This window comes from Anolis carolinensis, chromosome 5 (genome assembly GCF_035594765.1).
Source record: "Anolis carolinensis isolate JA03-04 chromosome 5, rAnoCar3.1.pri, whole genome shotgun sequence".
Lineage (NCBI taxonomy): Eukaryota > Metazoa > Chordata > Lepidosauria > Squamata > Dactyloidae > Anolis > Anolis carolinensis.
This window is the reverse complement of record NC_085845.1, coordinates 191913046-191926258: the sequence shown is the minus strand read 5'-3', so window position 1 is coordinate 191926258 and position 13213 is coordinate 191913046. Positions and strand designations below refer to the sequence as shown.

At 39.6% G+C, this 13213-nt stretch overlaps 1 protein-coding gene across 2 annotated transcripts in view; it reads right to left on the bottom strand.

Annotated features, from left to right (window-relative positions):
• Nucleotides 1–13213, bottom strand: part of pde3a (phosphodiesterase 3A) — a 267835-nt gene that overhangs the window by 160133 nt on the left and 94489 nt on the right. Inside the window, exon 1 of one of the 2 annotated variants that reach the window (XM_008110369.3) lies at nt 3865–4358. The exons of the other annotated variant lie outside the window; for it this stretch is intronic. Coding sequence (XP_008108576.1) covers nt 3865–3900 — 36 coding nt within the window. The 5' untranslated portion in view covers nt 3901–4358. Of the gene's footprint in view, nt 1–3864; nt 4359–13213 lie in introns of those variants that run through there. 2 annotated transcript variants of the gene reach the window in all.

Here is a 13213-nt window from a genome sequence, read left to right as displayed (position 1 = left end):
ATATAATTCCTTGGGACCAACTACTGCCTTCTGAGGCCATTTTCTTTAAAAGAACAGATGCTGTAGATTCTGAAGAAGAAAACAGATTATGGGAACAACTCAGGAGTCACTCAAAGCACGACGTGTAAGCAGCACAATAATTCAGTTATTGATGTTATTTATCAGGACTCAAGTTCATACAGCTGTGCTTCTGCTTTCCTAATCTTCTGCAGAAGCGGTGGCAGGAACAAGGCAGGCCCAGAACCTAACTCTGACAGACTACATAAAAAGAGCCAAGGGAGACATTTCAGCCCGGCTTCCCAACAAAAACAAAGAAGCACATGCAAAACTAATTACCAGCACTGGCTTTCTGAGTCTCAAGATTTGAACAGATACAGCCACCAGATCACCCTTGTCATTCATCTGTTTATATGACAATTCTCACAATTCTAGCATTTTGTCATGGTAAAATGAATAAGGGAGGGAGGCGAGTGTATTTTCCTCAACTTTTATTGAATATGAATTCCCAAGGTTACTCTCCTTGCAGTGGGAGCTTGTGGTTCCCATGCCACTGGGGACAAGGCATCTGCTACAGATTTTAGCCAAAGCCTTGAAGAGCTATCTTATCTAATGTACACTATTTCAAGTTATGTTGTGCAGTTTGAATACACCTCTTGGTATATAAATTACTGTTTTTAAAATGGGAGTTTAATGGAGGCATTCATGATTGCTCTTTGGGAAGTATTGCACTGTATGCCACAAACACTTATAAATGTATGTCTACTTGAAAAATAAATACATAAATAAAACAGAAAGGGGGAAAATATCTTGAATGCTAGAACTTACTCCTTTTCCTGGCTCATGTCTATTAAGGCTAAGACCTTATTTAAGCAGGCTTTGGACTTGTACTCCTATGGCAGTAGGGTGTATCCTGTTTTTCCCCCTTGCACCTTTTAAAATGTATTTTAACAGACTTGTCATTGAAGTCTTTTAAAACATTTATTAACGAATTTTTAAGCTAATTTTTTTTTAATTATAAGCCACTTTAGGTCCCATTCTGAGAGAAAGGATGGTACAAACTGAATCAATAGATCCATAAACATACTGCACTGTTACCCACAAGTATATCTTCATGTGAGAATTAAGTGCAAACTGGAAAATCACTTAGACTGAAAGCCTGTTTCTCTGGGGCCAGCATGAGCCTTTCAAAAGCAAACTTGGCCTCCTCCAATCCTCAAGCCACCACTTTTATAAACCCAAAGTTTCTGCCCAACAGGTTTCCATTCTCATTTCATTAAGCCCCTAACAAACATCTAATGTAGGCTCAGAGTATTCACACTTGTGCCTAGATTTGGGAATGTAAGACAAAAAAAGAGCTAGAGAAGATTTGTGTCATCTTTGACTCTACTTTTGAGCATCGCCATGAGATGCATTGGTAGACTCTGCTTTCCTGCTTTGCCTCAATCTCATCTTTTTCATCAAACTGTGTTATATACATGATATATACACACACATCTTTCATGCACATTTCCATGAATCACAACATTTGGATAAGTACAAGGTTTCAAGCAAATCCAAATTCCAGTCTGAGAAGCAAAATTTGGGAACTTTGTCTAAAAATGCAATGCAAGTTATTTGTCCTTCATCCCAGCTCCTCAATGTTCTTGGAGGAGGCAAAACCCAAGAAGAACATTAAGCCAGTTTTACTTGCTTAATGCCAAGTAGCAAATCTGACATAGGTATCATTGGATTTTTGTTTAAACTTCAATTTTATTTCTCTATCACATATTTTAAAGGCACAACATGATTTCAAAATAAACCGTATTAAATTTAAATAATCATAAAATAAAACCTACAATGACATAAGCAAGCAGTCAAGGGAGGAAAGCTCCCAAAAATCTGATGGGAATAAGTTTTTTTATCTGGACTTGGAAAGAGGCCAGAGATGATAAGAGAAATCCTTCCCCTTTTGAAAATATATTCTGCGATTCTGGGACCAGCATGCATAAGGCCTGCTTGTGATAGATCCTGTCTCACCTCCTAAGAATGTGAAATTGGTACTATAATAATAAATTAGGCCTCTTTGACCAAATTCAGAGAATTAAAGAATGAAGATGAAACTATTTGCCCAGTATTCAGTACCCAAGTCATTGAGCACACTAAGTTGTTGCTCCTCTCCATGGCAGCAGTAGATGTTCCTCATCACCCAATTCTAACTTTTTAAATGTGAGATTCCAAGGATAGAAATCATAAATCTTTTGGTTCCATTCCTCAAAGACTTAGTTTAAAAACTTCAGTTAAAACTAAGTTATCAAAGTTCTCTGAGGACCATTTTAGGCTAAGCTGGCGACAGTTTTATACACCTCTGAAATCAGGTTAAATGGAATGGAAGGAATTTACATACAAAATAGGAAGGATGATGGGGAGGAATGGAACGGAGGGTGGGGATATTGACCCTAATTGGGATGCAGTAAGACAGCCAAGCATTTGAAGGAAAGCCGGCTTTCTGCACCATCATTAGCCTCTGAAAGCAGAAATGCATTAAATAAGAACAAAACAACCCAAGTGTACACATATTATGATATAAAAGCAGCAGAACATGACAAGCCTGTTATATTGCCGGGAGACTTTATGAGGAACACTGAAAAGTTCTCAAGGAACTCACAGAGCTCCATGTAATAATTAACCAGGCTGGTATCTTTATTGCTCAGAAAGAAACAAAGTTTCAAATCTAAGAGGGTTTTATTTAACGCACAGCCTCATCCTTACGCTACTCATCATCCAGTTCATTGTTTTTCCATGATTCCTTTTCCATATCCCATATCCTGCTTCCCAACTCCATTTTCCATCTCATTTCTATACTCTCGGTTTAGCAGCATTACACTATTCTTGTAGTTTGACTATGCAAGATCCCATCCACTTTTCAGATCATAAAAGTGCTCCAAGAATAGAGGTACAGCTCTGCACAATTAACAGCAAATAAAGCTCACCAAGTTTATTAAGATGTCCTGGAATCAAGAAGTCAGGATGAGATACTGTGGACCTCCAGATGTTGTTGGAAATCAACTTCCATGATCTCCTACCATTCTGGATGGGGTTGATCAAAGTTGCAGTCCAACAACAGGTAGTCAACATTTGGCCATGCCAATAACACCAAACTCAAGCTAAATCTAAACTCAGTCATACAATCAAGAATCCTATCTACTTTTTACCCCATGGCTCTTGAGACAGTGATACAAGTATAAACTCTTCTGCACATATGAATAGAACATACACACAAAGAGAGCTCGCAAAATGTTACAGCTTGTTTCAAAGGCAAAGCAGAATGCCAAGATCCACAAAAGGGTCAAAACTTAGAGACGATGAACCTCAGAGAAGAAAAAGATATAGAAGTATAAAATTAAACTAAATCACTACCATCCAGAAAAATCACTTTTGGTTAGGCAGCCATGTTACATTAAAACCTGTCCCATATTTCCCTCACTTGATCCAAACAATGTCGCTTGTATCATTCTCAAAAACAGCTACCAAGAGGGTTACTTACCACCAACAACATGAATTCAAGTAAACATCCTTACTATTTAGTCTTCATCGTTGCTGAAAAAAATCCAATAACCATGGCTAATTAAATATACAGAAAGCAACTGACCATCTACAATGATTTTTTTTGCAAGGGATTTACTTAGGATGCAGGAAGCATTCCCTCTGTAACACTTGAAGGGGATACACATTCTTAAAAGGCCATAAGCCACCTTGAATTCCATACTGGGAAAAAGATAGAATATAAATTAAGTAACAACATCAACATCCACAAGCTAAAATGGATGTGTGCTGGACCCATATTTAATAAATATTATACCAATGAAAGCTTACAGGTTTACCTACCATACCAGCGGAACATGTGAAGAAAAGGTGGGACATAAATGAAATTTCTACAACACCACAATCATTCCTCTCCCCAGCCTTCCAGATATTACATTGAAATGCTCCCACGCATGCCAGGGTATAAAAAATGCATATTTCTACTATTTTGGTTATTAATACTCTGTTGGTATCAACCAGCAGTGGTCAAATGAGGATAGGAAGAGAGCTGAGTCATCTTATTTATCTCCTTTCTCCTTCCTGTAAACAGAGCTGCTGTTATTATTGTCTGCCTTCAAATTGCTTCCAAAGTATAGCAATCCTAAGGTGGTCCCATCATTGGGGTTTTCCTGGAAAGATATACTCAGAGAGGATTTGCCTTGGTCTTCCTCTGAGACTGAAAAAGTGTGACTTTCTCATGGCCAACTAGTGGTTCTCCACAGCTAAATGGAGATTCAAACCCTGGCCTCTCAAACACCCAAACCACTACGCCACCCTGGCTCTATCCTTAAAAGCAGTACACCTTGCCTATATTTAACAAGGTCTTTATAGTTACATGGAAGCTGAACTGCTGCCTATCACTGGGCACAGGAACCCTGCCAGGACAGAAATATGCCAAGCTTTAAGATAAGCCTTTATCTCTAAAGGACAAACCACTCCATACTAGAGCATAAGCTTTGAAAGTTGAATGCCTTGAGATCTTGAGGTAGGTCTGAGAAATATCCTTTTCTGAAATTCTGAAGAGCCATGGCAAGTTAACAGTAGAACTATTTGAATCTGCCCATGGATTGGAAAAGTTGTTTTGGGGGACTCTAGCTCCCAGAATCCTCCAGCCAGTATGCATGTAATTCAAAAAGGAACTCTTTCAAGCTGTGGTCAGTATAAGCCAGCTTTATGCAGTTTTGCCCATAATTTTGGAAAGTTCATTCTCTCAGTCTGAACTTTTCCTTGTCGGTTACATTTCCCCTCCTCCAGTATCTAGTCTTTCCATCCGACTTTACAGAAAAAAAATTCTACTACTACCTTACATTTCCCTGCATGAAACCTTTCATTTATGTCATTTCACCCAACCTGGCATTGCCACAACCTGAAAATATGATCAACTTATGAGTGTATTTGTGGGGGGGGGGGGGGGGGGGGAATGGGAACATTTCACTTCCCAAATGAGAACACAAACCACGCCGAAATTTTCCTTCAGTATGCAATTTTCTAGCATTGCAATGCTTTAAAACTTCAGTGGAACATTTAGTAATGGAATAAGGACCTCCAAATAAAAAGGGGCAGACAAAATTACCAAACACAGTAAACAGAAAGTTTTAGATGTGAATGCTTTTCAATGTCTCACTCTTTACAATGCTAGAACAAAAAGAAAGGTTTGTGGGGGTCGAATTTTTAAGGGGGGAAATGCTCTCCTTTTACTCCACCACTTTTAACTACACACCTGTGTAAATCTGCACCGTAAAGTAGCCTGTGTACTTACCTGCAGGATGTGACTTTTCAGAAAGCGGAGCAGCTGCACAAACCACTCCTTGAGAAGCAGAACTCGGGTGACCTCGCAAAAGTGCAGCCTGTTAGACATGAAACTTAAACTCACAAATTTGGAGATGTCACTCCCTTCAGGAAAAGCCCGGCTTGCTTTTCTTCTTTGCATGGCTTGTAATATCTCTCCAGGCATTGCTATCCTGCCTTTCCTAGCAGCATCACAATTATTTCTACTGATTCTCCTCCATTCTCCAGATAGATGAATTTTCTCACTCAACAACAAGGTGACCCTTTGTACATTTGGACATTCAGTAGGATGAGTGTCCCACCAAGATATGAGTTCTTTATGCTGAAATCTCTAGACTCCTGAGTGCTCCAGTTGTGAGACGACCAAAGAAGGATGGCAAACCTAAGGTGGCAATCCTAAAAGTCTTTTTAAAAAGACTTTTGGTTAATCCTTAAACATGGAGAGTGGGATATATTCCACCACAGATTCAGAAATATCCAGGAGCGTCAGCTACAAATGGTGAGCCTAAGCCAACTGATGACAACGCAAAAGACATGGGAAGATGGTAGTGATCTTTAAAACAAACTAGAGGGCTTTATCACTAAAACGGCTGACCTTGGACAAACAATTCACAGGCTTGTTGAGTAAATCACCTTTGCTTTGAATTACATCTCATTTGGGGTCATAAAGGTGCTCTCCTGTAACTTTCAGTCAGGAGTTCGATTCCATCAACCTGCCTTCCAACGTCAAAAAGGGAAGGAACAGACTGGCTACAATCTTGCTTCCAGTTGACATAACTTCAATAGGAAGGCCATAAAAATTGGCCCAGCAAGAAGATAAGATAAGGCTCCCAGGCAGACAATTATGTTTCAAAACATATTGTTCCCTCCTTTTAAGCCAGGGCACTAAATAAATGAAGTGTCTGTTGATATTCCACTATCAGGCGCTGATTTTCACCACCATATAAACATTCCTTTGAGTGTTGTGTAAGCATCCAGGCTTATTGGGCAAAGACTCTCCTTCATTTGCACTTGAAAGGCAACCAGCCCCTCTGGTTTAATTCTATCTACGTAGGTGGGTATAATTTTATTTTTATTTTCAAAGGATGCCATGTACACTTCTTTGTTCAGTGGTCCAGAGAGATCATTTTGCTTTTTAAACAAACATAAAAACAGTCATGAAATGCCTGTGAGTGCCAATGGAGGCCAAGAATCCTTAAGTATTTATCACCACCATCAGTATATCTCATTCCACAGGAGGCTACTTGAAGTGTAGCTAAAGGGCAGGGGCCAAAATGAGGGCACTGCCCCCAGAAAGAATTCTGCCCCCACCAAGAAATTTTCTTTAATTCCCCAAATTTCTAGCATTGCAGTAATTTAAAACATTGTTCACATTGGGAATAGAGTTTAGACTTCCAAAGAAAAAAGATCAGACGATTTACCCAGGGAGTATGAATTCAAAATCAGAGTCCTATGTGTAAGGAATTGTTAGTGTTTCACTCTCTGCAATGTGAAAAAAATAGGGGACTGAAGGAAAAATTCATTGGGGACAGAATTCTTATTTGGGACAATGCCTTCATCTCCCCTTTCTTATAGCTACATTTCTGCTTAAACTGAAGCCTCTTTTCTCCAACTATCCCATCTTGAATATATTCCAGCTTCTCAATATTCTTCTTAAACTATGGTGACCAGAACTAAGTAAGAAGCATAATATATTTGATGAGAGTACAGAATGTTAGAATATTCAATGAAGTGATAATTGTCCATTCATTCGGGATTTATTTTTTATTGAAGGATAAGCTATAAAACATGGCCCTGGGACATGGGGATTAGGAAAAAAGAGAGCAGAAGTGCAAGAAAACCCAACAGGATAAAGCAGCTTAGGCAGGAGTTTACTGTACTAAAAGCAGCACACCATCAAAAATATGTCCCCTTTTCAATTATCCTTCCCTTGAAAGCCATCTACTGTGTCACCAGAATACCCATAAGATGAAAAGCCATTATGTGAGACAGCCGAAATCAATGAGGAAATAAGGGAAGTTGTGCACATAAAAGGCACCATACTCACACTGATCATTCTTCATTTCCTATTGCTCTATGGGGAGACAGGATAACGAACTGTGAACATATCATCTCTACCTTTTTTCTCTGAAACAGGATTCTATTATTTTTTGTTTAGAGGCTGCCTTTGAACTCTTACTCAATTGTTTCCTAACAACAGCCATTCAACTGGGTTATGGAGAAGAAGGAGAGTAGAGAAGCAGATCTTGGAAAATAGCTGTCTGTGGTTTGCCTGCAAAAAATACCAAGCTGATAGACATTCCATTATTATGTAGAAGAGAGGACAGCGGTGGTCCCATTTCAGTGGAACAGCAAATCTGTTCCATAGGGGCCAGGCTGTGGTGCAGGCTGTTGAGCAGCTGCAATAAATGACCATGAGGTCATGACTTCGAGGCCAGCCCATGGCGGGGTGAGCACCCGTCAATTAAAAATAAAAAATAGCCCTGCTCATTGCTGACCTGGCAACCCGAAAGATAGTTGCATCTATCAAGTAGGAAATAAGGTACCACTTACAAAAAAAAGTGGGGAGGAAAGTTTAACTAATTTACGACCTGGAATGAGGAAGTGCTGTCAGAGTGGATGATGAAGCAGCTGCTCCCCCCTGTGGCCAGATGAACATCTCCTCAGGAGAAGGTTAAATTGCCTCTGTGTCTGTCTGTCTCAGTCTCTGTTTGATGTGTTTGTGGGCATTGAATGTTTGCCCTATGTGTGTATAATGTGATCTGCCCTGAGTCCCCTTCGGGGTGAGAAGGGTGGAAAATAAATACTGTAAATAAATAAATAAATAAATAAATAAATATTTTAATTTTGCCTTTAAAAGGACTCCCCCGGATAATGAATCTTATCCCCAAATGGGCTCAGAACCTGGGTATCTGCTCTAAAGTTCTGATTAAAGGTCTGGGGAGGCCCACCACTTCACTGACATGGGAAGACAGTAAAAGAATCAGGGCTACTCCATCTGTTCCACTAAAACATTACCTGTCTTTGGGTCTTTCCATCTATCATTAGCAACAGGCATGTCATCAAACTGCTTCTTCATTTCCACTCTGAGCTAACACTTTCACCTCCTGGTTGTCCAACTTGAACATTACCTTTACCTCAGTAGACTAAATATCCCCTTACTCCCTATCCTGATTCTTCTGCCTTGAGTTTACACCCATTATCTACCTTCTAAGTCACTCTCATGTACATCCTCAGTATAACAAAAGCAATGGACCATAGAAAGATATTCAGTGTGTATCACAGAACTAGAGTAGGAGGAGGCCTTGCCAACCACCATTCCAGTACAAGCCCCACAGCCTGATGCAGGAAACCAATGTGAGTGCATCCACAACAGGCGGACCTTGAGTTGACATAGACTACCCACCCCAGAATAAAGATGAGCATTGGGTATTATAGTGGAGGCATGCAAATCTGATGCATAAGTAACATAGCCTCTTCTCAGAACACTTTGTACTGCCAATAAGTCATCAGACATCCTACTCCCAATCTCAATGTTCCTTTGATTGTGGGTTGATGCTACAATGATTACTGGACTAAACTCTTGTTCATTTATCCATTAAACCACTTCTTCTTAGGCCATCTGATGTGGAGGGTCTTCAGTTTTTATTGTAATGTGCCTGGAAAGTGTACCATATTTGTGCCCATAGGCTACAACTGTTCTTTTCACTCCTACAAACTGTTCACAGATCAGCAGGTAATGACTTGCAGAGTGCCACTGGTCCAAGAACCACAATTTTGAATGCCACTGTATTAAACTATTTTTAACTCATGAGGAACTTATCCAAAGATCCTTGGTTTCCCATTGTATGGGAAGTGGGATGACCCCAAAACAATAGCAGAACATACTCATTGTATATTGAAGTTCCAAGATTATCTCCAGCACCTCCAGCTAAAAGTATGATGTCAAAGGGCTGTGTCCAGAGAACTCCTGCCAGTCAGAGCACACAATATTGGGTAAATGTCTGGCCTGGTATAAGGTGTCTCATTTTCTTCTATTCTTGTGCCCTTTTGATAGTGAAAGCTTTTATGTCCCACTGGTCAACCACAAAGGATCACGCTGGGATTTATACTATCAAGAAAAAGCCAGATAAGAGAGTCCGGGCCCTGGATATTATGGATACAACTCAAAAGAAACAGTGGGTGTAGATTAAAACAGGAAATAAGAAAGCTTAGACACACGTTCTTAATACCATGGATCTGTACAAAAGATTGCTGAGATACCAGAATGGAGTTGTTTGCTTCACTAGTTCTTATAATGACTACCTAAAACAAAAACAGCACGAGGAATGGAATCACCAAAAATGTGGACCTATCAGATGAGTCAACAGGATGGCCCTACTTATTATATCATTTCCTTAGCCTGGTTAGAATGGGTGGTAGGCAACATCCAAGAGAGAGGCAAAGCCCAATGTAGCAATATAGAGGAATCACTTAAAAACAAGTTACAGAAACAAAGAATCTTAGAATTGGAGGAAACCACATGCGTAATCTAATTCAACATTACGTTATGCAGCAATTCAGAAAGACCCATCGAACCTCAAAAGGCAATGAGTCCATCACACTCCAAGGCGATCTATTGCACTGTCAAACAATTATTACAGTAAAAAGATATTTTTCTTAATATTTAGGTGGAATCTCTTTTAATTTGAATCAATTAATTTATAATCTATTTTTTGGAGTAGTAGAAAACCAGCTGGTTCCATCTACATGACATCCCTTTGGATATTTAAAGATAGCTATCATTTCACTTCTTGGTCTCCAAGCTAAAAATACAAACATAGCTCTCAAAGTCATTCCTCATAAGGCTTGGTTTACAGGCCTTTGTTCATCTTAGGTCACCCTTATCTGCACACATTCCCGTTTCTTGAACATCTTTCTTGAACTGGACACAGTATTCCAGGTGACATCTGATGTAATTGCATTCATCTTTCCAATTAAATGTTCAAGAATAAGTTACAAATATACTAAAAAGAACACAAAATTAATACTTCACATAAAAGCAAGCCAGTCATGAATAAAATTCCAGTCATTAGCAAGCAATGTTTGTTTGTTTAAGAAGTACCATAAGAGCACTGTCCAAAAAAGGCAGCCTTAGGTTGAAGTGCGAAAATCGCATAGATGGTGGACTAGTAAACTTTGCAAGAAAAGGCATCAGCCAGTCCTTCTGACAACCTATGCACGTAACTGCTGGGGGGTGGGAGAGAGAAGTCCCTTTCTTAATTAGAGTTGTAAAACAGTAAAGGTACAGCAATTTGATGAGCATGCATCACATTTCAGTCCTGTCAGCATCACTCTGTAGTTGCTTGCACAATAGGCAAGGTCTAATGGCTCTGTGTGAATATTTGCTCAAGTGATCAGTAAACATAACTTCTCCCTACAGGAACATCTGCATCCAAAGCCAAGCACATGCTACAAGTACACAATGCGTGGAACAATAGACAAGAAGCATGCAATGTAATCTTAACTCTAAACTTGTGACGCAGTGTCACCTCCATCCAATCATGAGTAGCTCAGAAAGTCCATGGCAAATGCATAAATTCCTATACAAAAGCAACAACAGTCCAAGGGCATAGCTTGTATATTATGAGTACCAGAGAGTGACTGATTAGTGCAAAGATAGGAAACTTCATTGGGTCTGGGGGACAAATTCCCCAAATCAAGCAACAGCTATCAAAATTACAGTAGCAAAATCATAACTTTTCCCCATTTCTGAAAGATTAACAGCAGAGAAGAATAGATGTCCTGAATGTCAGTGGGATAGTAAATCCACTCTAGCTGTTAGTCTGAACTTTAGAGGACCTATACAAGCTGCTGAAGCTGTTTTGGTTATAAAGTTCAGCACCTTCAGCAGATCCTTTAAAACAGTGGTTCTCAACCTGGGGTCACCAGATGTTTTTGGCCTTCAACTCCCAGAAATCCTAACAGCTAGTAAACTGGCTGGTGTTTCTGTGAGTTGTAGACCAAAAACATCTGGGGACTCCAGGTTGAGAACCACTGCTTTAAAATTTGAGCTAAAACAGACGATTCCCCAAACTAAGCCCATCTTTTCCCCATCTTGGTATCTGCCCAGTGTTTTGGACTACACATCCCATAAGGCCCAGATACCACAGCTAATCATCAATGGTGATGGGAGTTGTAGTCCAAACCATCTTGAGGGTAATAAGTGATTGAAGACTGTACTCAACTCTGTCCTTGTAAGATTTATTTTATAAGTCAGTTATCCAGGGGCAATGGTTGTGTCTGAAGGGTGCAGACACATACTTTGTTTTGCCTGGGGGGGGGGGGAGTGCTTATCATTAAAGGTTTTACAAAGGAGGGATTACAAAATAAAAGGTAGTATTCTGGACCTATTCAATGGTGCATCTGAATACTAGGGTTAGGGCATGCTCTGATGAAAATTTTCCCCACATTAGAGATTTTGCCCTCTGCAGATTTATCCTGTGTCAGGGACATCTGTCAGAATGTTAAGGCCAGTTCAAAAAAATTCAGCAAGATCAGCAATTGTCTTGCACACAGCTTCAATATATATGCAAAATGATAAAGGTAAATACACACACAAAACACATAGATAATTTAAAGGGCCCTGTGCCAGTCTTGGCATTACTGAAGGTTACCTGAATGATTATGCATCCAATAAGTGAGGAAGAAGAAACCCACCTTCTGACTTCTTCACATGAAGGATACAGCTTTTAAGATAAAGCTAACAAATTTGATTAGCATGAAAAAAGAAATGCAAAAACCATAATTTTTCAATTGAGAAATAAATTGGAATAATAAAAGTTTGTGTCATTTCAGTAAATGTTTGAATTTAGAGTACCGTGAAATTGTGCTATAAGTATTCATTTTGTATATAAATCTGCTCAGTCTGCAAGTTTAATTATAGTACAATACATACTCATATATATCCCCATATCCATATATTTGATGGCTATGTTTCCACATACCCACTCCCCCCCCCCCACACCCAACAACAAAAAAAACCCCTTTTAGAAGTGTCTGTGAACTTCTCTAGGTCTTCCAGTACAATTCTATGGTATGCTTCCAGCACAAGTACATTCAAAACAGGATTTGCTATTATCTAAAGTTTCCAGTAATGTGTCCCCTGTGGATATAGCGGTCATATTATACTGTATAATTTAACTGGATGGTGTTGTAAACAGAAGAAATGCAAAAAAAAAAGTATTTAAAAGAGGGCAGAAAAACCACCCTTGTATTTTCAATTACACAGTCTTGACAAATATAAAATGCCTCTGTGTTTTTGTATATCTATTTGCAATGTAATTTTAAAAAGTGCAAGAGGGAGATAAAACATTGTCTCAAATTTTCAGCTCACTTGACAATTTAGTGACTGTTCTGTGACTGTTCCATCTCCAAGGCGGGCATGGAAATTTCCAAGAACGTGACGTCCGTTTTGCCCGCTAGAAGGAAAGGCTGGGAACATTCACTTGGTGACATATGGTATTCAGATGCACCATTGACACAGAACAGAAAAGGCCTCTGGGAGCTCCCGGGGAGAGCACAGCTCCTGCAGCTATCCTGGCTTCGATGCCCAGTCCTTTATCATATATTTCTATTGCCCAAAGCTAAGATGGGAGCCCTATAAGCTGTCCATTCAGGAGAAGCCAGTGGGGTGGATGAAGGCTAGAGAGTGAGCCTGCGGTGGCTGTCTTGATCACTACCCACCATGAACTTTTTCTCTTGCACACACATTACTTTTACTGTACTTGATGTTCTCTGATCTGATGCAAATTGCCGCCAGAGGAGAACTCCCAGCACAGCAGTTCTTGTTCCAAATAAAGCAGCAATTAAAAAGTGGCAGGAG